At 43.7% G+C, this 26,187-nt stretch overlaps 2 protein-coding genes across 3 annotated transcripts in view; one reads left to right on the plus strand and one right to left on the minus strand.

The window, feature by feature from the left end:
• Positions 1–26,187, minus strand: part of MORN5 (MORN repeat containing 5) — a 632,826-nt gene that overhangs the window by 212,677 nt on the left and 393,962 nt on the right. The window lies entirely within an intron of this gene.
• Positions 1–26,187, plus strand: part of TTLL11 (tubulin tyrosine ligase like 11) — a 272,426-nt gene that overhangs the window by 108,412 nt on the left and 137,827 nt on the right. For both annotated transcript variants that reach the window (XM_050761886.1, XM_050761887.1), the window contains 2 exons: positions 7,569–7,664; positions 8,426–8,541. In XM_050761886.1, coding sequence (XP_050617843.1) covers positions 7,569–7,664; positions 8,426–8,541 — 212 coding nt within the window. The remainder of the gene's footprint in view (positions 1–7,568; positions 7,665–8,425; positions 8,542–26,187) is intronic.

Raw genomic sequence — 26,187 nt, forward strand, 5'->3', positions numbered from 1 at the left:
CATTCAATCAATCACTCAGTCCAAAAGCCTGAGACATCCTTCTTTTCTCTGTTTCCCTCCTTCATACATCCAATCCATAAGCAACTCTTACAAATATCCTTTAAAATATTCCCAAATGCAACCACTTCTAACCAACTCCACTGTTGCCATCCCAGTCTAGGCAGCCATCACCTCACACTTGAATGGCTGCCATAGCCACCTTTGCTGCCTATAGCCTATTTTTCTTACTGTAGCCAAGGCGATGCTTTGAAACGCAAGCTGGATTCAGTTACTTTCCTCACTGAAACCCTCCAATGGCTTTTTCATTGCACTTACAATCCTGGCTCCTTCTCATGGTCTACAAGATGCAGTACCATCTGCCCCATGTCTATCTGACCTCATCTTCTGCCCCTCTCCCTCTCGCTCTCTCATTGCTGTTCTTCAGAAGTGGCCTTTGTTCTTGCTGTTCCCTCTGCCTGGAATGCTCTTCCCCAGCTATTCAAATATGACTTATTCTTTTTATTTTTTTGAGATGGAGTTTCACTCTTGTTGACACAGGCTGGAGTGCAATGGCACCATCTCAGCTCACTGCAACCTCCGCTTCCTGGGTTCAAGCGATTCTCCTCCCTCAGCCTCCCAAGTAGCTGGGATTACAGCTACTGCCACCATGCCCACCTAATTTTTAAAAATATTAGTAGAGACAGGGTTTCACCATGTTGGTGAGGCTGGTCTCGAACTCCTGACCTCAGGCAATCCACCCACCTCGGCCTCCCAAAGTGCTGGGATTACAGGTGTGAGCCATCATGCCCAGCCCAAAAATGACTTATTCTCTCACTTTATTCAGCCCCTGTCCATATGTCACCTCCCTGAGACTTTTGCTTCTGGTGATGAGGGAGTAACAAAGACTAAATGTAACCTTCTGCAAACAACTAGACTATCAGAAATATATATGAATACGTACATGAAAGAAGCATTTTCAAACTTTGGACCACAGATAACTCAGCACTGTGATCTCTGAGAAAAGGGGGAAAAAAACCAAGGTGAGTCTTATGGTTGCCTGAGCTTTTCGTCTGGGGGCAATTTTTGGAATATGGACACAGAGGAGGTGAACCTAAACAGCGTCCAGTGACCTCACTGAGTTGAGGAGATGAAGATTGAAGTTTGGGAAGGCTAAGGTGGCTGGAAGTTGTGGGGCAGAATTATAGAAAGGAAGGAGCTAAGCAGGAAAAGAGCTCCAGAAAGCTGCATGGGATCTCAGTGGGTCTCTGCTGAGTCCTAGGCTGTACATGCATGGAGGGTTAATCCACAAAACTGGACAAAGAATAATTGGGGGACTGATAAGCTGAACCATTTCCAGGGCTCACACAGGGCAGAGAGGCATTCGAGCACTGAAAAGTTGGAGTGAAGAGTCTTTGGTGATGGCTGGGAGCATGCAATGGAGTCTCCAAAGAAGTTCTGCCTTAATGGGGAGGGTTAAATCTTCCCTGGGATGAAGATTACTCTAGATCCATCCTATTCACCATAAGCAAAAGGCTTTGAAGGCATCAGTCTGATTTGCAAATAACTGACTGCCAAAACAAAGCCCAGCACTTTAAAAGGAAGACAAAGTCCAGACTCTCAGCATTGAAATATCACAATGTCCGGCATTCAATTATAAAAAATCTCTAAACATTCCACAAAACAGGAAAAGGTAACCTTTACCAATGGGGGAATCATTTAAGAGAAACAGATCCAAAAATATCAGAAATGATGAAACTAGCAGGAAAAGGATACTAAAACAGCTGTTACAACTATATACAGAAATTTTAAGGAACATATGAGCTTAGTGAAGAGAGAAATGGAAGCTAGTGAAAAGAGCCAAATGAAACTTCTATAACAGAAAATATAATCTCTGAGGTGAAAATATCACTGGATGTGATTAACAGCAAATTAGACGCTGAAGTAGAAATCATCAGTGAACTTGAAGACATAGCAATAGAATGTGTCCAAAAATAGAGAAAAATGACAAGGAAAAAAAGAACAGACTCTCAGTGGACTATGATCCAACATCAGGTGGTCTAACGTGTGTAATTGAAGTCCCAGGGCAGAAGAGAGAGGGAATATAAAAAAACTTTTGAAGAAATAATGGCCAAAATTTTCCAAATTTGAAAAAAAACTATCAACCCACCATCTAAGAAGCTCAAAACATTCCAAGTAAAATACACACACACACTCCCCCCCCATTATAATCACACTATTGGAAAATCAGTGATGATCAGAAAATCTTAAAAGCAGTCAGAAAGAAAAGATACACTATGTTCAGAAGAACAAAGAATAACCACAATGTTCTCATCAGAAACTGTTCGGGCCAGAGACAATGGAATGACAAGTGTCTCCTCTTTAAAAAGGCCCCCCTGGCTCTCCTAGGTGGATCACCAAATGCTCCCCTCCACCCACTGTATCACACTCTGTGCTCTTACCTCGCTCTCATTATTGACTTGCTTGTGGTATCTCTTCCCTCTAAAACATAAGCTACAAGGGGGTAGGAGTTTTGTCTTATCACTGCTTTATGCTCAGTGCCAAGAACAGTGCCTGGTATCTAGTAGTGCCCAATAAATAATTGACAAAGTAAGTAATGCCTTCAGGCAGAAAAGTATGAGGGCAGAGAGCAGTAAAGCATCCTTGAACTACTAATGTTTCAGCACAATGAGAGCCCAAGATGTGTAGTAGTAGCAAGTGGGAGGAGATAAAGCTGGAGTGTTGACAGATGTCAGGCCATAGAGCAATTTGTAGGACATGCTGTGGGACTTGTGCTTCATTTTGTAGACAGGGATTTTACGCAGAGGAGTGTTAATAGTCTATTTGCACTTCAGAAAAATGGCTCTGGCAGCCCCTTGTGTCAGATGAATTAGAGGGGCGAGTTTGAGAGCAGAGGAAAGGCGAGAGATGGCACAGACTTGCGGAGAGTAGAATCAGAGGGAATGGGCCAGGTCTAGAAAGTTTTTTAGAAGGTAGAGTATGCAGGTGTTAGTGACCAGCTAGTTGTAAGGGATGAAGAGGAAAGTTTTCACTTGTGCGATTGGGTGGATAAGGAATACAGAAAGCAAAGGAGATTTTAGAAAAATACGGTGTATTCGTTACCTATTGCTGTGTAGCAAATTACCCCAAACCTTAGGAGCTTAAAACAACAAATATATCCACTGTCTTGCAGTATACGTGGGTCAGGAATTTATGCTTAGCTGATTGCTTTTGGCTCAAAGTCTCTCGCAAGGCTGCAACCCACATGTTGGCCAGGACTGCAGTCACCTCAGAACTTAACTGGGGAAAGCTCCTCCTCCAAGCCCACTCCCATGCCTGTTGGCAGGTCTCAGGTACCCCCTGACTGTTGGCTGGAGAAATCAGTACCTTGTCACCTGGGCGTCTCCATGGGAAAGCTCACGACAATATGGCAACTGGCCTCTCTCCGAGTGAGTGAGCAAGAGAGTGAGAGAAAGCACCCCAAGATAGAAGCCACAGTCTTTTTATAACCCAATATTAGAGGAGACATTTCATCATTTCTGCCCTATTCTGTTAGAAACAATTCACTGGGTGAGGTCACACCCCAGTGTGTGTGAGGGGGGATTACACAAAAGGAATGAATACCAGGAGGTAGGGATCATTGGGACCATCTTAGAAAGAGTTGACCACAGAGTGCATTTGGATACACTGAATTTGTGGACTCTAGGACCTCCCAGTTGGGGATACTCTGGATGCAGATGGAAGCATAGGTGTGGGGCTCAGGAATGAACCCCTGTTGTTGGGCTGTAGTTTGGAGGCTTCACATAAATTTATAATTAATGGCTCAGGAATCTCCCCAACTTGATTTGAAGCTTCTAGAGGTCATGAATGAAGGACAGATACCTTTAAACCCCCCAGGGAGCCCCTCAAGTAGGAAGTTCTCAACACATAGGGGAGGCAGAATATCACATGGTTGAAAAGCTCTCTCTCCGTTTGACAATTCCTGCTCTGTTAGAGGGACTTGGAAAGAGGCTTTCCCATTTCTAAGCTGCACGTTCCTTGTCTGCACAAAGTGGATTTAAAAAAAAAAAAAGAAAGTACAGTTTTTTTTTTCTGGGAACCCCAGTATATCACATAGGTAAAAGGTAAAATTTGATCTGATCGGTTGGCCTCCCCCTTGCGACCCCAGAAAAGAACCCCAGTTTGAAAACCACTGGACCAAGTAAATACCTGATTTTCTGCCAACTGGGACATTCTGTGATTTTATGACAGGATAACTCTACATCTCTCCCAGTTATGTGATTCTGTTTATTAAGATCCATTGATGCTACATATTTTATTGGACTTTTGAAAAGAAAATCATGCATATTTCCTTGAACTTATGAAAAAATGTCATAAAGCTGACTCTCATTAAGCACTTTCTATGTATCAAGCGCTATGCAAAAAATGTTATATTGCATTATCTTTATTTAATCTTTTCTCCCCTACTGGAGTCTAAGACTTTGTTTAGATCACTGTTGTATTTCCAGCAGCTAGAATAGTTCTTGCGACATAGAAAGCATTAAATAAATATCTTCTGGGCCAGACGCGGTGGCTCACACGTGTAATCCCAGAACTTTGGGAGGACAAGGCAGTTGGATCACCTGAGGCCAGGAGTTTGAGACTAGCCTTGCCAACATGGTGAAACCCCGTCTCTACTAAAAATATAAAAATTAGCTTGGCGTGGTGGCATGTGCCTGTAATCCCAGTTACTCGGGAGGCTGAAGCAGGAAAATCACTTGAACCTGGGAGGCAGAGGTTGCAGTGAGCTGAGATGGTGCTGTTGCACTCCAGCCTGGGCAACAAGAGAGAAACTCCGTCTCTAAATAAATAAATAAATAAATAAATAAATAAATAAATAAAATAAATTAAAAATAAAGACTTTCTGAATGGATGAACTAAGGTAAATAAGTACTATTCATAGTTCCATTTTATGGATGAGGAAACTTGGGCTTAGAGCTGCTAAGTAACTTGCCTGTAGTCACACAAGTTAAAAGCAGAATTAAAATATGAAATGAGCCCCTCTTGACTACAAAGCACACTAATGCCATTTCTTTTTGGTGGAATTGGCAGGAAACTGGAAAGAGATAGCATATATTGAGTACCTTCTATATGATGAGCATAGGCCTAGGTATTGCTTTTCACTGCCAATTATCAACAACCCTGACAGATAGCTATTGTTATCCTCATTTTTCAAATGAGATCATGGAGGCTCAGAGTGGCTAGGCACCTTACCTAGAGTCATCTAGCTAGTGTAAGGGACTGAGCTGGGATTGAAGCCCAGGTCTTTCTGACTCCAAAGCATTCCTGTACAAGATCCAGCATATTCAAAAACATGCACTCAAGTTTAGGTTCTGGAAAATATCATGCCACTGGTGGGTAGAGATCAATAGGCCTGATGAGGCTTTACCAACCCTGCTCCGGCTCCCAGCATTCCCAGCTTTACATTCATGAAACCACTGGGCATTGAACTGGGAAGAGTCCACCAGGCTGAGAAAGTACAAAATATACCAAAAAATAAGAGTTGATGACTAAGGATGATAAACGTCGTCACCACAGCCTGCTGCTCTCTGTAACCTCATCAACATCACATGTCTCAGACCAGGTCTGAAGTTAGACTGATGATGTCACCAGAGTCTCTAAAAGGGCTCATCACTCACATCCACTTGTCATGTATTATTAAGCAGATCTATAATACATGTAACATTTTCTACTGAATTTCCATTTCTTTCTTTTCATGACCAAGGAAAGAAAAATAGAGTGAGGATGACTTTTCCCAACTTTTCATCCTTATTGCCCTTCACTGAAAAATAACTTCATCTTGAATCACCTCCCAAAAATGGTCATTCAGGCTCTAATTTCATTAATAAGGATGGAGCTACAGTTTAATAATTATCATTTAACTAATGCATATTCTATATAGACAAGTAAATGGATGTCCCTCATCTTTCCTCCTTAAATCCACAGAGAAGGGGAGTCTACAACCCTATCTTTTTCTTTTTTCTCTTTATTCTCCACATTACTTTTTGAGACTTGGGGTTCTATTAATTATGTTAGAAATTTTCTGCATTATCACTTTTGTAGCGATAACGAGAGTCCTCTGGAGAATCGAAAGTCCTTGTCGTCTAAATCAGAATCTCATTAGGGGCAGCGATCTCAAGGATGAGCAAAAGTTATCCAGATGAAGAGTTTTTTTAGGCAGAGAACAAAATGCTCATGAGTGGCTGGCCCCGATTGTAGGGCCTGTAAGGAATGGAAAGAAACCTGAGTGACTGGAAGACAAAGCTTCACCCAAGGCAGAGTGCTGGATGTAAGAGCAGGCGTGAAGCAAACAGTGTTGGAGAACTCCAACGGTGCAGGGCCCTGTGCTTAGAAGGGCTCTGAGCTTGATTTAACGTGCTGTGTTGTCACATCCCTATTGTGAAACTGTTCATCCTTTTTGAACAGAGGGCCCTGCATTTTCATGTTGCACTAGGCCACATAAATTGTGTAGTCAGTCCTGCTTGGGTGTGAAAGCCAGCTCTGTCATTGATTAACTAGCTAGGCGGTCTCTGGGAAATCCACTGGCCTTCCTGAGATTCAGTTTCTGCTTCTGTAAAGCGGAGCACACAATCCTTTCTTCAAATACACTGTCATGAGGATTCAATGAGACTATGAATAATCAGTGCTTTGTATAGTAATGGGTGCCTGGTAGGTGCCTAATCAATATTCCTGTCTTCTTAACTAAGAGAGTGTATCTGAATCACCTGGGGAATTTGCTTTTTTTCAAAATACATTAACCTGGGTTCTGCTCTGAGCACTTCTGACTCTGTGGGGATGTGGTGGGGTTTTTTTTTTGGTTTGTTTTTTGAGAGAGTCTTGCTCTGTCACCCAGGTTGGAGTGCAGTGGCACCATCTTGGCTCACTGCAACCTCCACCTCTTGGGTTCAAGCAGTTCTCCTGCTTCAGCCTTCCATGTAGCTGGGACTACAGGTTCACACCACGACACCCAGCTAATTTTTGTATTTTTAGTAGAAACGTTGTTTTGCCATGTTGGCGAGGCTGGTCTCAAACTCCTGACCTCAGGTGATCTGCCTGCCTCGGCCTCCCAAAGTGCTGGGATTACAGGCATGAGCCACCAAGCCCGGCCGATGTGGTGGTTTTGAACGAGGTCTTTATATGACACTGATGTATATCTCAGGTTTCCAAAAGCAGCCTTAGATTCTCAGAGAGCTAGCTAAGAAGCCAGAGAGAAGCAGAAGAAAAGGCAGAGGGAGAAATCGATGGACTACTACTCATCCTCAACATAAAAAACCTGTTAAAGAAGAAAGAGGTCATCAACTTAACAGCCCTTCAGATGACAAAGACAGTGCTGAAATGCACTGTGGGAACTCATCCCATTATCAAGGTTCCTATAAAATTTTCTGCTGCCCATTTGGTCTGACAAGTACCCCCAGAGGAAGAGGGGCTGTGGACTAGAGAAGCCAGGGTCAAGGCCAAGGTTGGGGACTGAGTTTGAACTTATTTTCAACTTAATGACCCTAATACCGTACTCAATAGAGACAGTAATTCTGAATTGTGTTTATCCTGCCCAGATTTTAGGCTTTGACATTCTTCTAATGAAAAATCTGAAGCCTATACTACTTGAAGTAAATGCAAATCCCAGTATGAGAATCGAACATGAGCATGAAGTAAGTATTTTGAGCATCTCATTGACTATGTTGCCATACAGCTGAATATTCCTACCCTCATGTTACTCACTTAACAAAACAAGATGGAACATTCTCAGATTTTCATAGCCAAATTCTATTCAAGTCAAATAATTTCAGTTTTGTTGGGTTCTGAACATAGACTGTTAATACAGGACCTCTCTGACCTATGGTCACTTCCCAGCATGCCGTTTTTCCAATTTTTAAGGTTTGGAAACTTAGAAGCAGCTGAGCCTTCCCATCAATTTTGACATGAACTAATTAGTTAGCCTCAGGAGATGAACTAATTGAAATTCTATGAATATGATTTAGTCATGTTGACATACTTGAATCACTAAGATAAATAGTACATTTAGCAGTGGTTATATTTTTCTCTCGCTCCCCCAAAAAATTCATTTAAAAAACTGGAAGGAAATACAGCAGATATCAATATTGGGTTTGGGGGGATTATTTGGATTATTTTAGTTTTCTTAACCCCTTTCTATATTTCTTAATTTTCTGCAGTGAGCATGTATAATTCTGATAATTAGAAGAACATGGTGCTATTTTTCCTCTTCATGTATTTGGTTAATTTATAAAAGGAAATTGACATTCTTAAGGTAGTATAAAGGAAGTCTTTAAAAATTTTCTTCTATAGATTAGCATAAGCAAAATTTACCAGCATAACCCCTGGAGCTAGCTGGATAGCCACTTGACACTGAATCACGGTCTCCACTGTGACACAGAATCCTTACCCATTCAAGCTTTCTCCAGGGGTGTTTGAAAATGTCCCCAGCCTCGTTGATGAAGAAGTGAAAGTGGCTGTGATCAGAGACACTCTGCGCCTCATGGACCCACTTAAGAAGAAAAGGGAGAACCAGTAAGTACTATGTCGTTCATTTCTATCAACTCTGCCTCCTAACTCTGCTTCATATCCTAAGCAGGTAAGTTCTTGGAACCTGCTACCATTGTGAGTGAGATTTACATCTTAAACAATTCTAATAAAATATCTTCATTTTATAAATATCAGCCCCCAAGCAACCAGTGACTCAAATTGGGAGTAATCTGGCAAATGGGCTTTTGTTGATGAATTTGTGAGTGTTATCCAAATCTGGAATATCTCTTCTAAGAAGCCATCTCCCTCAAGGTTAGGCCGCCCACTTGCCCGCCGTTGTGCGCCTAGTGCTTCTCTGAAATCCTCAAGCGCAGAAAGAGTACAATAAAATGCACGAGAAGAGGGCCACAGGTAACTAGGACATGGTAAGAGTTGCTTCCTTTTTATTTTCTTTATGTTTACACTCTTGCAGTATAAACTTTCAGTTTCAAAATTGGCAAAGCCAATTTAATGACAGTTCTATGATATTTACAACACTTGTAATTCCACTTCGTCCCCACCCACTCAGTGGTACCTTACATTGCATTGTTGGTGGATATATGTGCTCCACCCTCCCTCCATGGAATCACCCCAGAAATGAACGATATTTCACCTGAGTATGTTGTTCTGTTTTTACCAAATTCCAGGCTCTCACAAAGTAGGGGTTGAGTACATATCACTGTGTCAATGTTTCAGGAAGAAAAATCAAAGGCATCTCAAATAGCACTTCTCACATCCCTAGACTAATCAGATTAACCCCAATGTGCACAGACAAATAAAGCACTTGTCAGTAATTGTTCAAAACTGGGAGGAATGCAGACTTCCCTAAGCAAGTGGTGTTTTGTGGGTTCCTCTATCAAAGTTTCTCACCACCTGGGCTCAAGCCCAAATATCACCCTATGGTCGTGCTGCTCACGCTTGGCTGCACGTTAGAACCCACTGGGCAGCTTTCAGAAATACCAATACTAGAGTTTCCACTTCTAGAGGTGCTGATTTTAGTTGGTCTGGGTGGAAGGCCTGGCCACAGAAAGTTTCTAGGTTCCCTAGGTGATTCTGCTGTGCAGCCAAGGCTGAGTGCCACTGCCCTGCAGAAAATATTACCCTGAAGAAGTATTGGTCACAGTCTGAGTCAGGCTGGATGGCGCCTGTCCGGCTGAGCTGGCTGAGTTCCTCTCCAGAGTGTTCTTGAGAACACTGTGAGGCACAGATTGCCATTGTTGGCAAGACTCGGCTGAGAATGTTTACCTGTAGTTTGTATGGGCCAATCCCACCAGGTGTGGCTTCTTCCACCGATCAGTGCTTCAAAGCTGTCCTCTCAGCAGCTCAGACCCGATGGCAGCCAAATAATGTGTTCACCAGTACGTATGCGTCTGCAGCTGCTTTCTTTAGCCATCTCAAAGGAAAAGCAATGGATTAATTGCAATTTGGTCAGAATTACTGCAGTAAAACTCATTCCTCAAAAATCTGTTCTCTAATAGTTATTGGACTCACCAGCAGATACTAGGTTCTGAGAAATAGTATGGTACTGTAAGGAGATTTGGGTAGTGATGTACGCCAGTATGGCATAGCAATACAGTTTTTTTAGGATGACTTTGACACAACAGTGTTCTTTTTTTTTTTTCTTTTTCTTTTTTATACTTTAAAGTTCTGGGATACATGTGCAGAACATATAGGTTTGTTACATAGGTATACACGTGCCATGGTGGTTTGCTGCACCCATCAACCCATCATCTATGTTAGATATTTCTCCTAATGCTATCCCTCCCCTAATCCCCACCCCCAACAGGCCTCAGTGTGTGATGTTCCCCTCCCTGTGCTTATGTATTCTCATTGTTCAACTTGCACTTATGAGTGAGAACATGCGGTGTTTGGTTTTCTGTTCTTGTGATAGTTTGCTAAGAATGATGGTTTCCAGCTTCATCCATATCCCTGCAAAGGATATGAACTCATCTTTTTTTATGGCTGCGTAGTATTCCATGGTGTATATATGCCACATTTTCTTTATCCAGTCTATCATTGATGGGAATTTGGGTTGGTTCCAAGTCTTTGCTATTATGAACAGTGCTGCAATAAAGATATGTGTGCATGTGTCTTTATAGTAGAATGACTTATAATCCTTTGGGTATATACCCAGTAATGGGATTGCTGGGCCAAATGGTATTTCTGGTTCTAGATCCTTGAGGAATCGCCACATTGTCTTCCACAATGGTTGAACTAATTTACACTCCTACCAACAGGGTAAAAGCGTTCCTATTTCTCCACATTCTCTCCAGCATCTGTTGTTTCCTGACTTTTTAATGATCGCCATTCTAACTGGCATGAGACGGTATCTCATTGTGGTTTTGATTTGTATTTCTCTGATGACCAGTGATGATGAGCTTTTTTTCATATCTTTGTTGGCTACATAAATGTCTTCTTTTGAGAAGTGTCTGTTCATATCCTTCGCCCACTTTTTGAGACACATCAGCATTCTTGTTCCTTTATGGGGAACAAGAAGTTCAAGAGTCGTATGGCCTGAGTCTTTTTAAGCTCTGCCACCTAAACATGAAGGGATAGAAGCATTCTACTATATTTTCATTAAATGACATTGAAACAAAATTAGTTTTTCTTGTTCTAGTTGCTTTTCTTTACCTACATCAGTTAATCCATAGGAGCTGCATTCTATGTGATCTGTATGAGCTGCAGGCCTAAAATTTAATAATAATGGAGCATAGGACCATTGAGAAGGGTAGGAAAGGCATTTTACAACTTATCAAGTCATAAATAGCAGCACCTCATTTTTAATTTAAAAAGCATTGACTTTTTTATTGATAGCCAGGAACAGTTAGAAGTTGAACCTGGCTTTTATTCTAATATAAAACCCTTTCATCTCATCCTCTTCTTACCTATAATGTAAAGATATATGATAATAGCTCAATGCCATTTACTGATTTTTTTCTTAATTTCACCGTTTTTTTTTTTTTTTTTTTTTAACTCAGCAAGGATTATCCATGAAAGTACTTTGTAATCCATAAAGTGTGTTTACATGTAAGGGATTATGATCATTTTGATAAATTTACCATGCACAGGAAAAGGCTGAAATTTTTCTCAACTCCTTTGTGTAGAAATGTTTCAGAAGAAGTTGAGAAATGACCCTATTTATGCCACACAGTGTCATAGTGCTGAATCCCGTGTTTAAATCTGAGACTCTGTCACTCCAACTGCATAAAATGGTGTTATGTAGACTTCCAGGCTAGAAGCTGCCTTTAGAAGCCAGGGTTTCTAGTGTTTGCACAGAATCTGACCTATTTTTTGGGGAAAAACAAAACAAAACAAAACAAATGGAATCTCAGCCTTTCCCTTCAGCTCTTTAGCAAAAGAGGGTCCGAAGTGTCTGCCCGTCATTAGTTATTTCTTGAGAACAGTTTGTCAGCAAGACCGCTGAGGCAGGTCTTCACTTCCTCACACAGACTAAAGATAAAAAGTAGATACCCCCAACTCCTCATCTCCCCAGACTGCTCTGGACAGGTGAAGAGGAATCCTCAGAAGGAGCCCCAGACTGGTGTCCATGCATCATGCATTTCCTCGACCTCAGGGTCTTGTAGCCTGGGGTCAGTTTCTTGGTGGGACTGAAAGCAATCCTCAGGCAGTCTACCAGGGGAAGAACTTGACTCTGCTGACATCCACCTTGGCATAGTCGAGAGTGCCTTCTATGGAGCTGAAAAACCTGAGATTCCAATCCTAACTCTGTCACTAACTGGTGGTGAGTCCTTGGAGATGTTGCATAGCTGTTTTGAGCCTCAGTATCCTTTTCTATAAAATGGGGATAATGATGTTCAAATAAACAATGAGAGGCCGGGCACAGTGGCTCACACCTGTAATCCCAGCACTTTGGGAGGCCGAGGCAGGCGGATTACTTGAGGTCGGGAGTTCAAGACCAGCCTAGTCAACATGGTGAAACCCCATCTCTACTAAAAATACAAAAATCAGCTGGGCATGGTGGTGCATGCCTATAATCCCAGCTACTTGAGAGACTGAGGCACAAGAATCGCTTGAACCCAGGAGGCGAAGGTTGCAGTAAGCCAAGATCGTGCCACTACACTCCAGCCTGGGTGACAGAGTAAGACTGTGTCTCAAAAAATAAATAAAAATAAAAATAAATAAGAAAAACTTTTAATATATAGTAGGTGCTTGATAATGCTGAGTTTACCACTCAACAGCAGATCATGAGGTCAGGAGTTCGAGACCAGCCTGGCCAACACAGTAAAACCCTGTCTCTACTAAAAATACAAAAAAAAAAAAAAAAATTAATCAGGCGTGGTGGCGCATGCCTATAGTCCCAGCTACTCGGGAGGCTGAGGCAGAAGAATCGCTTGAACCTGGGAGGCAGAGGTGGCAGTGAGCCGAGATCACACCACTGCACTCCAGCCTGGCAGCAGAGCGAGACTCCGTCTTAAAAAAAAAAAAAAAAGAAAAAAAAGGAAAGAAAGAAAGTATCTACTGGACATGAAAGAAAAAAACAATGCTTAGTTATTATTCTCTTTCCTGGTATACTTAAAGTAGATTTTTTACTTTAAAATCAATGATGTATCGTAAAAATGAAGCTGCTTGATGACTGTGGACTAGAATCGACATTGGAGCTGGTTGCCAATGGAAGGTTCTGTTTCCAGGTAGCAAGATGTCACTGGCTGATACTTATTTCATGTGTTAGGAGAAATTACCTTTGGCTCCTGAAGGAGGAGAACCTCTGTCATATGTGAACTGTTTTGGCTAAGGTAGCATTTTGTAATATCTAGTGACTTAATTGATTTTCTTACGAGGGTTCTGTGGAGGCTCTGTAGGGACATGGGAAGCAGGAAGCTTATGGGGTGGGATTCTGGAAACATTATATAAATGGAGGTAAAATTCACATATGATACAATGAACCATTTAAAAGCACACAATTCAGTGGCATTTAGTATGTTCACAAAGCTGTGCAACCACCACCACTAGCTCCACAGTGTTTTGCCACTCCAAAAGGAAACCATCAATCACTCTCCATTCCCCCTCCCCCCAGTTCCCGGCAACCAACACTCTGCTTTCTGTCTCTGTGGATTTAGCTGTTCTGGATATTTCATCTGAATAGAATAATACCCTATGCAGTCTTTTGTGATTGGCTTCTTTCACTTAGTATAATATTTTTGAAGTTCACCCTTGTTGTGGCATGTGTCAGTACTTCATTCCTTTTTACAGCTGAATAATATTCCATGAGATGGATAGACCACATTTAGTATTCATTTGTCAGTTGATGGACATTTGGGTAGATGCCATCTCTTTTTCAACCAGAGGGATGCTACAATGATCTATTTCATATGTTGGCACTCTACATTAGATTTCTTTTGAAGAGAGGGGATCTTTTCTGCTATGAGAAGTTTTTAGAACCCCCGTTTTCATCCAGCCTCCTCATTTATTGCTAAAAGCATAGACCTTAGAACTCATCATGCTGGTCAGTTCCCTGGTTCAAGAATCTCCCTCTGAAGCCGGGCACAGTGGCTCACGCCTGTAATCCCAGAACTTGGGAGGCCGAGGCACGTGGGTCACGATGTCAGCAGTTCAAGACCGGCTTGGCCAACATGGTGAAACTCCGTGTCTACTAAAAGATACAAAAGTTAGCTGGGCCTGATGGCGGGTGCCTGTAATCCCAGCTACTTGGGAGGCTGAGGCAAGAGAATTGCTTGAACCAGGGAGGCGGAGGTTGCAGTCAGCCAAAATCGAGCCACTGCACTCCAGCCTGGGTGACAGAGCAAGACTCCGTCTCAAAAAAAAAAAAAAAAAAAAAAAAAAAAAAAAAGAAAAAGAGAATCTCCTTCTGAAGCATCACTGACAGAGGAGCGGCATATGTCCCGGCAAGACAACAGAGTTGGTATCAGTCAGGCCTGGGATAATGTCCTTAATCCCTGATCATTGCACCCTGAGCTTGGTGGTCAAGTCACTTTGGTCTGATCATGTCTGTAAAATGGGAATCCAGGTACCTCCTTGGATGGATTGTCATGGTCATGATATGAAATGACACGTGTGAGAAAGCCCCATGGGATCTGAGAGCATTAGACAACAGCTAGTTCTTAGAGTCACCGTCAATCAGGCTTTCCTTTAAAATCATGCTGATGGTGACAAATAAGTCATCAGCTCTTGAGGCAAGCTGTTTGAGTTGTGGACATAATGGTTCTGCCCCCCTGAATCATACACGGGGAAGCTATGCTGGAGGGAGGTATGAAACTTGCCCAAAGTCCCAAAGCTAGTGAGAAATAGACTGGAAACTGGGCCCTGGGCCTGACTCCTACACCAGTGTTCACTTGACCATGAGGCTGTATTGGTCTCCAGTTTCTGTTTTCACATTCAAAGCTTAACTTTGAAGGTACGGGAAAAAAGTAAGAATAATCAATGGAAAATTTCCCCTTTCACTCAAGGTATGTGGGCAGCCTAAGTCTTTCTTTTTAAAACTTCTGTCAGAGGCAGAAGTAAATAAATTACAATCTCAATTATTTTTAAAACAATGTGCTTATTCCATCAATTGATTAATTTTTGGCTCCCGAGGGACCCATTTTACTAGTATTGGGCTCCTTTTACTGAACATAGATATTTCAGGGAACTGGACTCCTTTCTCAAGAATCATAACCATTCAGGACCCCAGTGTAATATAAATGAAGACAGAGATAGGCTTGGAGAAATCGGAGGGGGTTTTATTGATATCACGATGCCACGCAATGCCTGGGAGCTGGGTTATGGACTGCTTTCCTCTTATTCAAAGGTATATATTTGGAACATGACTTATATAAGGCCCAGAAGCCCCTTTTTCCACAGTAACATTTCATAGTCCTCTCCCCGTTTCATTACTTCCTATCACCATAACAACCAGGTTTGCTGTAAAGAGAGGGAGTCAGTCTGCCAAGCAGCTGTGGTCCTAATTTGGAAGTGTTTGTCCACTAAAGGTTTTATTGGGCGCTCAGGCTTTACTTCTTACCTTGACTCCAAGCACATCTCTTGGGCCCTGTGCCATATTTAGTGCCAATAGATGAATCCCCAAATCTGGTAGATTCTATGTAGAATCTAGAATAAAGTTGAAACATTCTCACAGAACAGAAAACAAGGAATCTCCCAGTGGACTCTGTTTTGTGGCTGGGTCTTGTCGTACAACCAAGGAATGTGGCTTTGTTCAATCCTGGAGAAGATTAGAGAAACAGTAATCAGAAATTCTCCAGGCCCAGAACCCTGTCCCTTAAATTGGTAGCACCTCTTATTGAAGTCCCCTCAAAAATAAGGAAGAGTGGTTCTTAACTACCTAGACTAAGCATGCTGTTGTAAGTATAGAACATGATCTTTCTGACTGGAGAATGGATTCTTCCAGAAGAATCATCCACTATCCTGCTGAATGGCCCGTTCATGTATGCACTGCTGACCTTTGGTTGAAATTCTGGGCTCAATTGATTCCTGAGGTGATATGGTTTGGCTCTGTGTCCCTACCCAAATCTCATCTCAGATTGTAATCCCCACAAGACCTGGTGGGAGGTGATTGGATCATGGGGGTGGTTTCTCCCATGCTGTTCTTGTGGTAGCGAGTGAGTTCTTGTATATGCACATCAAAGCACAGCACTTTTTTCTTAACCTTGCTTATGACACAGAGACATTTGTTCACATGTTCTCCTGCTGACCCTCTCCCCACTATTACCCTATTGTCCTGCCACATCCCCCTCTCCAAGATAGTAAAGATAATGATCAATAAATACTGAAGGAACTCAGAGACCGGTGCCGGCGCAAGTCCGTATACTGAGCGCCGGTCCCCTAGACCCACTTTTCTTTCTCTATACTTTGTCTCTGTGTCTCTTTCTTTTCTCAAGTCTCTTGTTCTACCTGACAAGAAATGCCCACAAGTGTGGAGGGGCTGGCCCCCTTCAAGTTCTCATGAGATCTGGTGGTTTAAAAGTGTGTGGCAGCAACCCCTTCTCTCTCTCTCTTTCCTGCCACCTTGTGAAGAAGGTCCTTGCTTCCCCTTTGCCTTCCGCCATGATTGTACGTTTCCTGAGGCCTCCCAGTCATGATTCCTGTTAAGCCTGCAGAACTCTGAGTCAGTTAAACCTCTTCGTCATAAATTACCCAGTCTCAGGTAGTTCTTTGTAGCAGTGTGAAAACAGACTAATACATGAGGGTTCAATCAGGAACCCTGACCCTGCAGACCAGCACACATTGACCCCAAGCACCTTTGAAGATTTTACATAAATAAAAAAGTCTGGGTCACAGATAAATGAATATTTGCATACTTATTTGCATTTCATTTGCACCATGTGTGGATTAGAGAAACAGATATTTATTTATTTCGAGTGTTTACTGACCACTTACTGTGTGTCGGGGGAAGACTGCAGAAGAGAATTAGATCGCCAGCCAGTAGGGGCGGCAAGACCCACGCATCAGTATCTGTAAGGTGGAATGTGCTAAGTACTGAAAGCATAAAGACAAATTGCCAAGAGAGGAAAGTGTGGGGAGAGGTTATTTCCTGATGGAAAGAACTTTAAAAACTGACAAGGAGGTGGCACTTGAGCTGAGGTTTAAAGCGTGAGTAGGATTTGAAATATGAAAATGAGGGGAAGGAGGTCCCTGGTGAAGGAAACAAAGGCACAAGGCTCTGTTGGGGGAGCCCTGAGGAGTTCAGGTAGGCAGGAGGGATGGGTGCATGGAGTAGATTAGGAGAGAGGAAGGTGGGAGCTAGGTGGAAACTCAAAGCCAGAGGTTTATGGCCTTGAATGTCAAGAAATTTGAGGCCAGGCACGGTGGCTCACGCCTGTAATCCCAGCACTTTGGGATGCCTAGGCAGTAGATCACATGGAGTCTGGAGTTCAAGGCCAGCCTGGCCAACATGGTGAAACCCCATCTCTACTAAAAATATGAAAATTAGCCAGGCATGGTGGCATGTCCCTATAATCCCAGCTACTCAGGAGGCTAAGGCAGGAGAATCGCTTGAATCCAGGAGGCAGAAGTTGCAGTGAGCTGAGATCACACTACTGCACTCCAGCCTAGGCAACAGAGGGAGACTCAGTCTCAAAAAAAAAAGAAAAAAAAAAAAAAAAAAGGAAAATAAATTTGAGCTTGTTTTTTTGTGATTTTTTTTTTCCCTCTCCTCTAATGAATGTGTCACAGTCTTTATTCTTAGTCCCTGGCACAGTATTCAAAACCTTTTTTTTTTTTTTCCAACTTTTATTTCAGGGTCAGGGCGTCCATGAGCAGGTTTGCTATGGAGCAGTTTTTCTATCTGGAATGCACGAAGTCTTGAAGGGTATCTCTGATTTTGTGTATATGTGTATTTTTTTTTTCTGGAGCAAAGGCAAGAAGTTTCATCATATTTTCAGAAAGTGAAGAACTGAACTGTCATCCTATTATCATTGGAGGCTATAAAAAGCCACAACAACTTGTCTGAGGTTCCTAGCTTCAAGATACATTGTGTTCCCCGTACCTTGAAAGGTCTCAGGTTTCAGATGATAGCAAATGAGAAAAAATGTGCATACATTTTCAAGTATGAGCAGGCAGGAGATGACTAATGATAAGTGCATTATTTTATGTGCAAGAAGTAAAACCAGACAACTCTCTTCCGTTTGAAAATGTTTAAGCATTAAGTCAGAAGTAACCAGCAAAAGCCTTACTTGTGGGAAGTCTGTTGAGAGGGAACCATTTCCAAGATGTATGGGGAAGAATTTCCTGAGCTGATGTGAGAGTGTCATTCCAGAGGACCATTAGACAGGAGCTGAGCCCCTCCGCCGGCAGGTAGGCACACTCTCCCTCTTGCCGTGCGTGGAGCAGATGGGAAACTAGACGAGCATATGGCCAGTCAGTCATCATTACGGGGAAATGGCAGTGCTGAATTCTTTGTGGGCCCTTCCAAAGTTATTCCAGGTAGTGATGAGGTAGCAAATGTGTTTGGAAATTTCCTTAGGAGTTGCACCAGTGAGCCTTAAATGTTTGTGTGCTTTTAGAATCAGCAGTTGTTAGCCCAGAACACAGCGCACGCTGGGCTTAGGAGACCAAGGTTTTAGTATCAGCTCCACCTTGGTCTCAGAAAAGTCACTTAGACCTTCTTGAGTTCAATTTCTTCATTAGAAAAAAAAAAGGGGGAATAATAGTTTCTGCTCTGCCTGGTTCACAAGGGAGTGTTTCTTGAGTGCTGGCTGTGTATAGCATGGTGGTAAATGTTCACATATAGTCCCAGCTGGTCTTCACACAGGATCTGCAGTAGGGGCTATGACTATTTCTATTTTATAGATGAGGACATTGAGGCTTGGAGAGGTTGAATGGTATGGCCAAGTCCACCTGCTTATGAGAGATAGACTGAGATTTAAAGGCAGATCTGTCCAACTCTTGCCCTGCAAGAGAACAGACGTGCAGGTATTTAGCACATGAAAGAGATGGGTGCCTGCAAGGTGTTAGCACTCCCTGGTTGGGTTCATGCCTATCCAAAGCCTGTTCTCTCTGTAAACTTTGGGGCAGGGTTTCATGTCTCTATCTCCAGGGCCAGGCGCAGAATCCAAGCAGGTGCTTATGGGTGAGGAAGGTCTGTGGTCAGTGAGGCAGTGACTTTATGTTCAATAATGTTCACACCCAGAATGAATATAATGTAAGCCAATGTACAAAGAAGAGTGACTTAAAGCAGAATCTCACATAAGACAAGAGAGACCATCCAAGACAGAAAATTCCCCGTGTGCAGTTATGTGTCCCAGACCGGAGAACAGGTTGAAGTTTCATAAGAAGACCTGGTGAGCCAAGGACTAGGTTGAGTCACATGAAATCGCTGATAGTAGACAATTTCTGGAATACAAGAATGGCAATGTCATATGGTTCAACCTAATAGTTGGCTGGGAATGGTCAAGACAAGCTTCTTGAAGAAGGTAAAGAAGTTGGGGCTTGCATTAGCTTGGGCTTGGATAAGTAAGAACATATAAGTAGACTTGGGAGAGGAAGTATGGAGGCAGGAAGCAGGTGACAGGGTTAGGTGGAGGTGGGGAGGCACCAGTGGTGGGTCAGGACCATCCATCATAGTTCCAAAAGGGCATTTTGGGGTGGAGAAGACAGATGCTGCTTCCCTGCTGCCCATTTGTTATTAAAATGTTGTCCTCATTGTAAAAGTAATGTGTGCTTGTTGTAGAAAAATTGAGAAGTACTGAAAAGTACATAGCATGACATCTCCCTCAAAGTCAGCCACCCAGAGCTAACCCGATTAACTTTTTACTTAATAAAAATAGTATAATCTTCTCCTGTTGTTTATAGTTGAAGCCATACTGTCTGTGTAATTTTGGTATGCTGTTTTTATTTTTCTCCTTTTTGTGTGTGATGGAGTCTCACTCTGTCGCCCAAGCTGGAGTGCAGTGGCGCAATCTCAGCTCACTGCAACCTCTGCCCCCCAGGTTCGAGTGATTCTCCTGCGTCAGCCTCCCAAGTAGCTAGGATCACAGGCACCCACCAACACGCCTGGCTAATTTTTGTATTTTTAGTAGAGACAGGGTTTCACCATGTTGGCCAGGCTGGTCTCAAACTCCTGACCTCAGGCGATCCACCCGCCTTGGTCTCCCAAAGTTCTGGAGTTACAAGCGTGAGCCACAGCTCTTGGCCTATTTTTCTCCCTTTTATAAGGCAGTAGTTGCCCCTTTCTCATTCACAACTCTTCTTGAACATCATTTTCATCAATGACTGGACCGGAGTTTGCCTCCCTATTGGGGAATGTTCAGTTTATTTCTAGCATCTATGCTTAAAGCTCTGTGCAATGAGAATGGTGTCATAGGGTAGAGAGAGTCCCTGGGGCAGCAGGAAAGGAGATCTACTCTGGTTTTCAATGTACAATAGAAGAGTGGAGTGAGTGAGGGTTGGGGCCCTGGATGAGACTCTTGGGTGTAAATTTGGCTCTGCCATTTATCACCATAAATAGGGCAGAGATTCCCACTCTCTGTACTTTGTGGTTTTTTTTGTCCATAAAAGGGAGTTTTCAGTTGGATGTTTTTAAACCTACAAAGCAATGAGAAGTTCTTAATTTGGAGAGAAAGAATATGTTGCTTATTCCTAAGAAAGTATTTGACATGGAAAATATCCAATCTGAATATAGTTAAATAAATTGAACAATATATGTAACCTGAAAGGGTTTCTTTTTTTTTTTTTTCTTGAGGAAAAAAGTGTGGAGGAAGGGGTGGTAAAGTGGGAAGAGTGCTACAGCAGTGCCAGGTTCATCTTCAACCGTGAGGATGGACTTGATTTTCTTCTAATGATCTGTTAGATTATCAGAAATGGAAGATCAAAATGAAAGCCAGTTTCAGTCATCATTTGTAAATCCTTGGTTATCACACCAAGTGTTTGGCAGTGTTCTCTAGCTGCTTTCCTTCCTTTTCTTTTAAGCAATTTCTGTTTCTTCCTCCACTTTAAGCAGCCTAAGAGGCCTTTGCAACCCTCATCACAGAGGCTAATGAGAGAGGTGGAAGAGGGTGGAATTTGAGCGTTTCAGAGCAGGAGGATCCACCCCCAGGCTCACCCTCTCTGGGCATGCATCTCATGAGTGAGAGTCAGCAGCCTTCTGGGTCTAGCTGTGGCTTTCCTGGATATGCAATTCCTGTCTGGGGGGATGCCTTTATTTACTTAGAGAGGATCATTTTCTTCCTCCAGACTGTGCCATGCCTCTGCAGCACCGTAGACCAGTCCTGAGAAACTGCTAACGTGTGAATGAATATAAGTATGCATGCGTGCATGAATGAGTGCTGAGGGCTTGCTACATGTACGTCCTGTGCTAGAGGCTGGATCAGTGATGCCTGTAGCCTCTGTGAGGTACAGGAGGCAGCAGGAGCACCAACAGCCAGGTGAGCTAGGCCTGGGCATGAGGAGATGTGGGGCAGGAAGGAGGCAGTGAGGGAGACCTAAGCTGAGGAAACAAGTCCTGGTGAGGGCTGCAAGGCAGGACAGGACATGGGGCTCTCAAAGCACTGACAGCTCCAGAACATTCATAACTGTATTCACAAATTCATGAAAGCTCCAAGCTGGAATCACCCTAATGTCCCCCAACAGAAGATAGAAGAATGCACTCATTATGGATATTCCCTTACTGGAATACTATACATCAATGAAAACGTGTGTATTATAGCTTCGTACATGGATATTGACGTACAGCAAAAGAAGCAAGTCATACAAGAACATCTACAGTACAGTTCAACGAAATAAAATTCATAACAGGCAAAACTAAATTTTGTTTTATAGAGGTGTAACCCTAAGTAGTCAAAGATGAAGAAAAGTGAGAAACAAAGATCAGAGGGTTTAGGGTGGTTGCTTCTGGGCAGGGATGGGCAGAGGGAGGTGTGATCTGAGAGGGTCACAGGTGGAGGCTGAGATGTGGCTATGGTCTATTTCTTAACCCAGGTGGTGGCTGCATAGGTTTTAGAATTATTCTTTAAATGTATGTGTCTATGTTATACATGCTTGTATATGTGTGATATTTGAAAATTTTACAGAAAAAAATAAAGAAGTCCAATGTATAATATGGATCACAGTGAGCAAGCAGGGACAGTGTCAAGAGATGGGGCCAGAGCTGCAGGACCTAATTAATGAGTCAGGCCAAGCATTTGGCTTTTCCTCCTAAAAGCAATGGACAGATTTTAAAAGCAGGCTGACACGATGAGGTGTGTATTTTGAAACTATCGCTTTGACTGCAGCATGAAAGCCAAATTGGGGTGAGGCAAGGGTGGCTGTGGGACAGTTACGAGTTTTGGGGGATGTCGATCGTGTGGGTTAGGTGGCAGGAGTAGGAATGGAGAGAAATATTTGTATCAAGTCGTTTTTAGGAGAATGAATGGACAGGGTTTGGTGATGGATTGGATCTGAGATGTGAGTGTGAAGGAAGAACCAAGAAAGGGGCTCTGCTAACATGTGAATGAATGCTCATGCATGCGTGCATGAATGAGTGCTGAGGGCTTGCTACATGTACGTCCTGTGCTAGAGGCTGGATTGGTGATGCCTGTAGCCTCTGTTCAGCAACTGGGTGGCTATTGGTGCCGGTAATGGAGGTGCCACAACCTGGGAGAAGAACAGCTTTGTGAGGGCCTGATGGAGGGTCATGACACTTCCAGGGATATTACCTAATAGGTAGTTGGGTACATGGGCCAGGGGCTCATGAAGGGGTGTGGTCCATTACAAGAATAATTGCTCCACAGAGTAGACAGGGATGGTTTGGTCCCCAAGTGCAGACTAGACACTGTACACCAAGTGATTTTGGTGGCAACTATGGTGAAGTGGGGTGAACCCAGGACAGGAGGTCTGGGTTCAGATCCTGACTATGACTCCTCTTTTTGGCACATTCTTAACCCTGTTGCACTTCAGCATGCTCACGGAGCTTGGCCCTGCTTGCTGGCTCAGTTGCTGGGCACAGAAACATCCTGTCTTCACGGTGCCCTTTGCATATTACCTCTGTTGTCTTAATTCACTTTTAGGCTTTTGGAGTTGTGCAAGTGCCTTGGGGGCCTTAAGAAGCACTGGACCCCATTGTAAGCAGTGCGCATGCCTGGCAGGGGGAGTGATTGAGGACTATTGAGTGGAGCAGGCAGTGAGGGTTTCCCTAGAGCACCTGCTTCTCCTGGCTTCCCCAGCGAGCCTCCTCTGCTTGTCATTACAGTCACCATCACCCTACACACCTGTGCAGGGCTTGGCAGTTTATAGAGTCATTTCAAACCGATTATCCTAAATGATATTTGCCCGACCATGCAAAGTAGGCAGGAAATGAGTCGTTCTTCCCATTTCACAGGCAAGGAAACCAAGACTCAAACAACATGGCATTTCACAAGCTTTAGGCTTTAAGACTGTATGTGTTGGAGGGTAGGTTGCTGGTCATGGAAACAGTTACCTGTGTCCAAATCTACTAGCTGAAGCCTCAGCTAGGCTCTGTTTCTATACACCATGACCTCTGTGAGGTGCTGGAGGAGAGAAAAACTGGAATCTGTCCTCAGAGGCCTGATTAGGAGTGGGGACTGAAAATCCTCTGCTGGGAGGAAATGGTGGAGGTGCTAAGCATGTTTGGCTTAGAGAAAAAAGACCCCAGGAGATGAGATAGCATTTCCATTTTTACTTAAAGGTGGTTATGTGCGAAAGGGGATGAAGTCTCTTCAGGCATCAATAAGGCAGAGCAAAGACCCATGACTGAAATTTGCAGAGGGATTTAAGCTCAAAGAAAGAAAGAAAACAACAACAGCAAATGACTCACTTGGCCTGAAATGATAAGGGTTGACTGAAAGGAGTAGCAATTTCCATGTAGTTATAAGTAATCAAACCAAGGCTAAATAGCCATTCAGTTCTTAGTTGTGCCATCTTGGGCAAGCTGCTTAACCTCTCGGAGTCCAGGTCTCCTTATCTAGACAGTGAACATACTGTTCCTACATTGCAGGTTGGTTGTGAGGACCAAATAAGGCACTGAAGCAGATCTCTGGGGACATTCATTCCGCAAGTAGCTATTGAGTTCCTACTAGGTACATGACATACGCGATCTGACTTAATTTTCATGGCAGGCTGGCCCCTCACATTTTTGAGGCCCAAGAAAGAAAACAAATTGAAGCCTCAGCCTCCTTCCAGCCCCTCCTTCTCTTCCCACTCCTGACTCCATCCACTACTGCAAGGAGTCGGGTAGACCCTACAGTTCACACATCTCAGCTCTGTTCACAACGACCCCCACCCCCAACTGGCTGTTCCTGGCCATTCTTCAGGTCTAGGAAGAAGGCCCCAGAAGCACCATTTGCCCTTGAGAGGGTGGACTCCAGCCATCTAGGAGGGGAATTCTGGGTTCCTGGTTCCCAGAGGAGGGAGGGCATGGGCTCCATGTGAACATGCGTCCTTGGCCTCAAGGACTCCTTGCCCCTTGGGAAGGGGGCTACCAGAGTTGGACTGGAGAAGGACCCTCTCAAATGCAGGACACAAAGCAGGGGCCCACTCACCAGGATATAAGTGCAGTATTTTTTGCTAACTCAGTAAGTGGTGGTGCTTAGTTACAGTTACCTGGGTGTGCTCAGCCGGGAGCCATTCTGGAGCTCTGACAGGCTCAGAGTGGGGAACAAAGCCAGGGAAGCAGAGGAGGGAAGACGGGACAGGGATGATGTGGGCTATCAGGACAGGGCCAGCAGCTCAAATGATCAAGTCTGTAGGGACAGATTGACTAAGTTTCCTTTTGGATCAGGGTTCTTCCTCCCGTGGTGGTGAGGGCCTCTATGGGCAGGCTGTTTCTGGAAGAGTCCCTGGGCAGTGGTAGAAGGTGCCCCCTGATTCTGACTGGCTAGTCTATTTGAGGAAGACCTGAGGCTACAAGCTGCTGCCCGGGGGGTGGGGTTGGGGTGGGAGAAAGTGGCAAGGACCAGGCCTTAGCCATGGAGTTGAGGATAGAACCACAGCTCTATTAGAAGAGCCAGCTGGGCCAACATGCAGCGGGGAGGGCACAGCGGGGCGTCAGATTCTGGCTTGAGTCAGCAAGGCCACTCCCAGACCCCCCTTCTTCTGGGGCTTGGAGTCAGCTAACTACTCCCTGCTGAGGTCAGCAAGGCTGGAGGACCGGATGGGGCAGATCCACTGGATGCAGAACCTTGGAGCCTGCAGCTGAGTAGGGACCAGAAGAGGAGCTGGGTGGTTCCCAAACGTTAGTGGGCACCAGAATCACCTGGTGGGTTTGTTAAATCCCAAACTGCTGAGCTCCACTCCCAGAGTTTCTGATTAATTTGCATTTCTGACATGTTTCCAGGTAAAACAGATGCTGCTGGTCCAGGTACAACACTTTGAGAACTCCTTGCCTGCCAGCCCCCGGCCTTGTGTCTGTCCCAGGCCACCTGAAGACCCTGGGAAGCAGCCCTTCATTCCTGCTAGGGTTTGGCGTAGTACTCTCAGCAGGGCAGCCACTAGGCCCCATCCTCATGCACAGCGATGGAGGATGCCCCTGGAGAGGGAGGCCGTTGGAAACAGAGCTTGCCAGTAATACAGGGAACAAGACACCCGGTTTAATACAGCTCTACTCGTAGGTGTCACATATATTGCTTGTGACCACAGAACTGAAGAAGCAAAACAGAGCCACTTTTTAAATTCACATTTTTAGGAGTGTTTCCTTTCTGTGCGGGTTTCTTAAAACAAGTGAAATATTAAATGATTGTAAAATCTAACCTTTAGGGAACAATCAAACTGTCTTAGAACAATTCTTCTAACGAGGGAGAAAGTTGCAGATTCCACCTCCCCCCCCCCCCGTTTCATTCTCTTCTAGCTGGTTTTCAGGCAAAGTCCTAGGTGCATTTTCAATTTGGTCTCAGCTTTTCTCGCAGCAGAACAAGTGGTGGGGAAAACGTTTTCTCCAGGCAGCAGCAGCATTTCTGTCTCGTTTGTTTGGTTTTGCACTGTAACACGGCATCTTGTGGGGGCTGCTAATTTGAACTTAGGTCCTTCTAGGAATGCATCATTCATGATCAGTAAACATATCAGGATGCAGATTTTAACCACTTAATTATTGAATGTGGAAATGCTTCCTTGCTTCATGAATATTTTAAAATGGAGCAATAGACAAATTATGTTTCACTCCCAAATTTCATTGTGGTTCTGAAACACTTCATATTTAAGCATTATCTGATTACCCTGAGGCTGTGAGCTCTACTGTCCCTCAGAAAATTT

Source organism: Macaca thibetana, chromosome 15, assembly GCF_024542745.1.
Source record: "Macaca thibetana thibetana isolate TM-01 chromosome 15, ASM2454274v1, whole genome shotgun sequence".
Lineage (NCBI taxonomy): Eukaryota > Metazoa > Chordata > Mammalia > Primates > Cercopithecidae > Macaca > Macaca thibetana.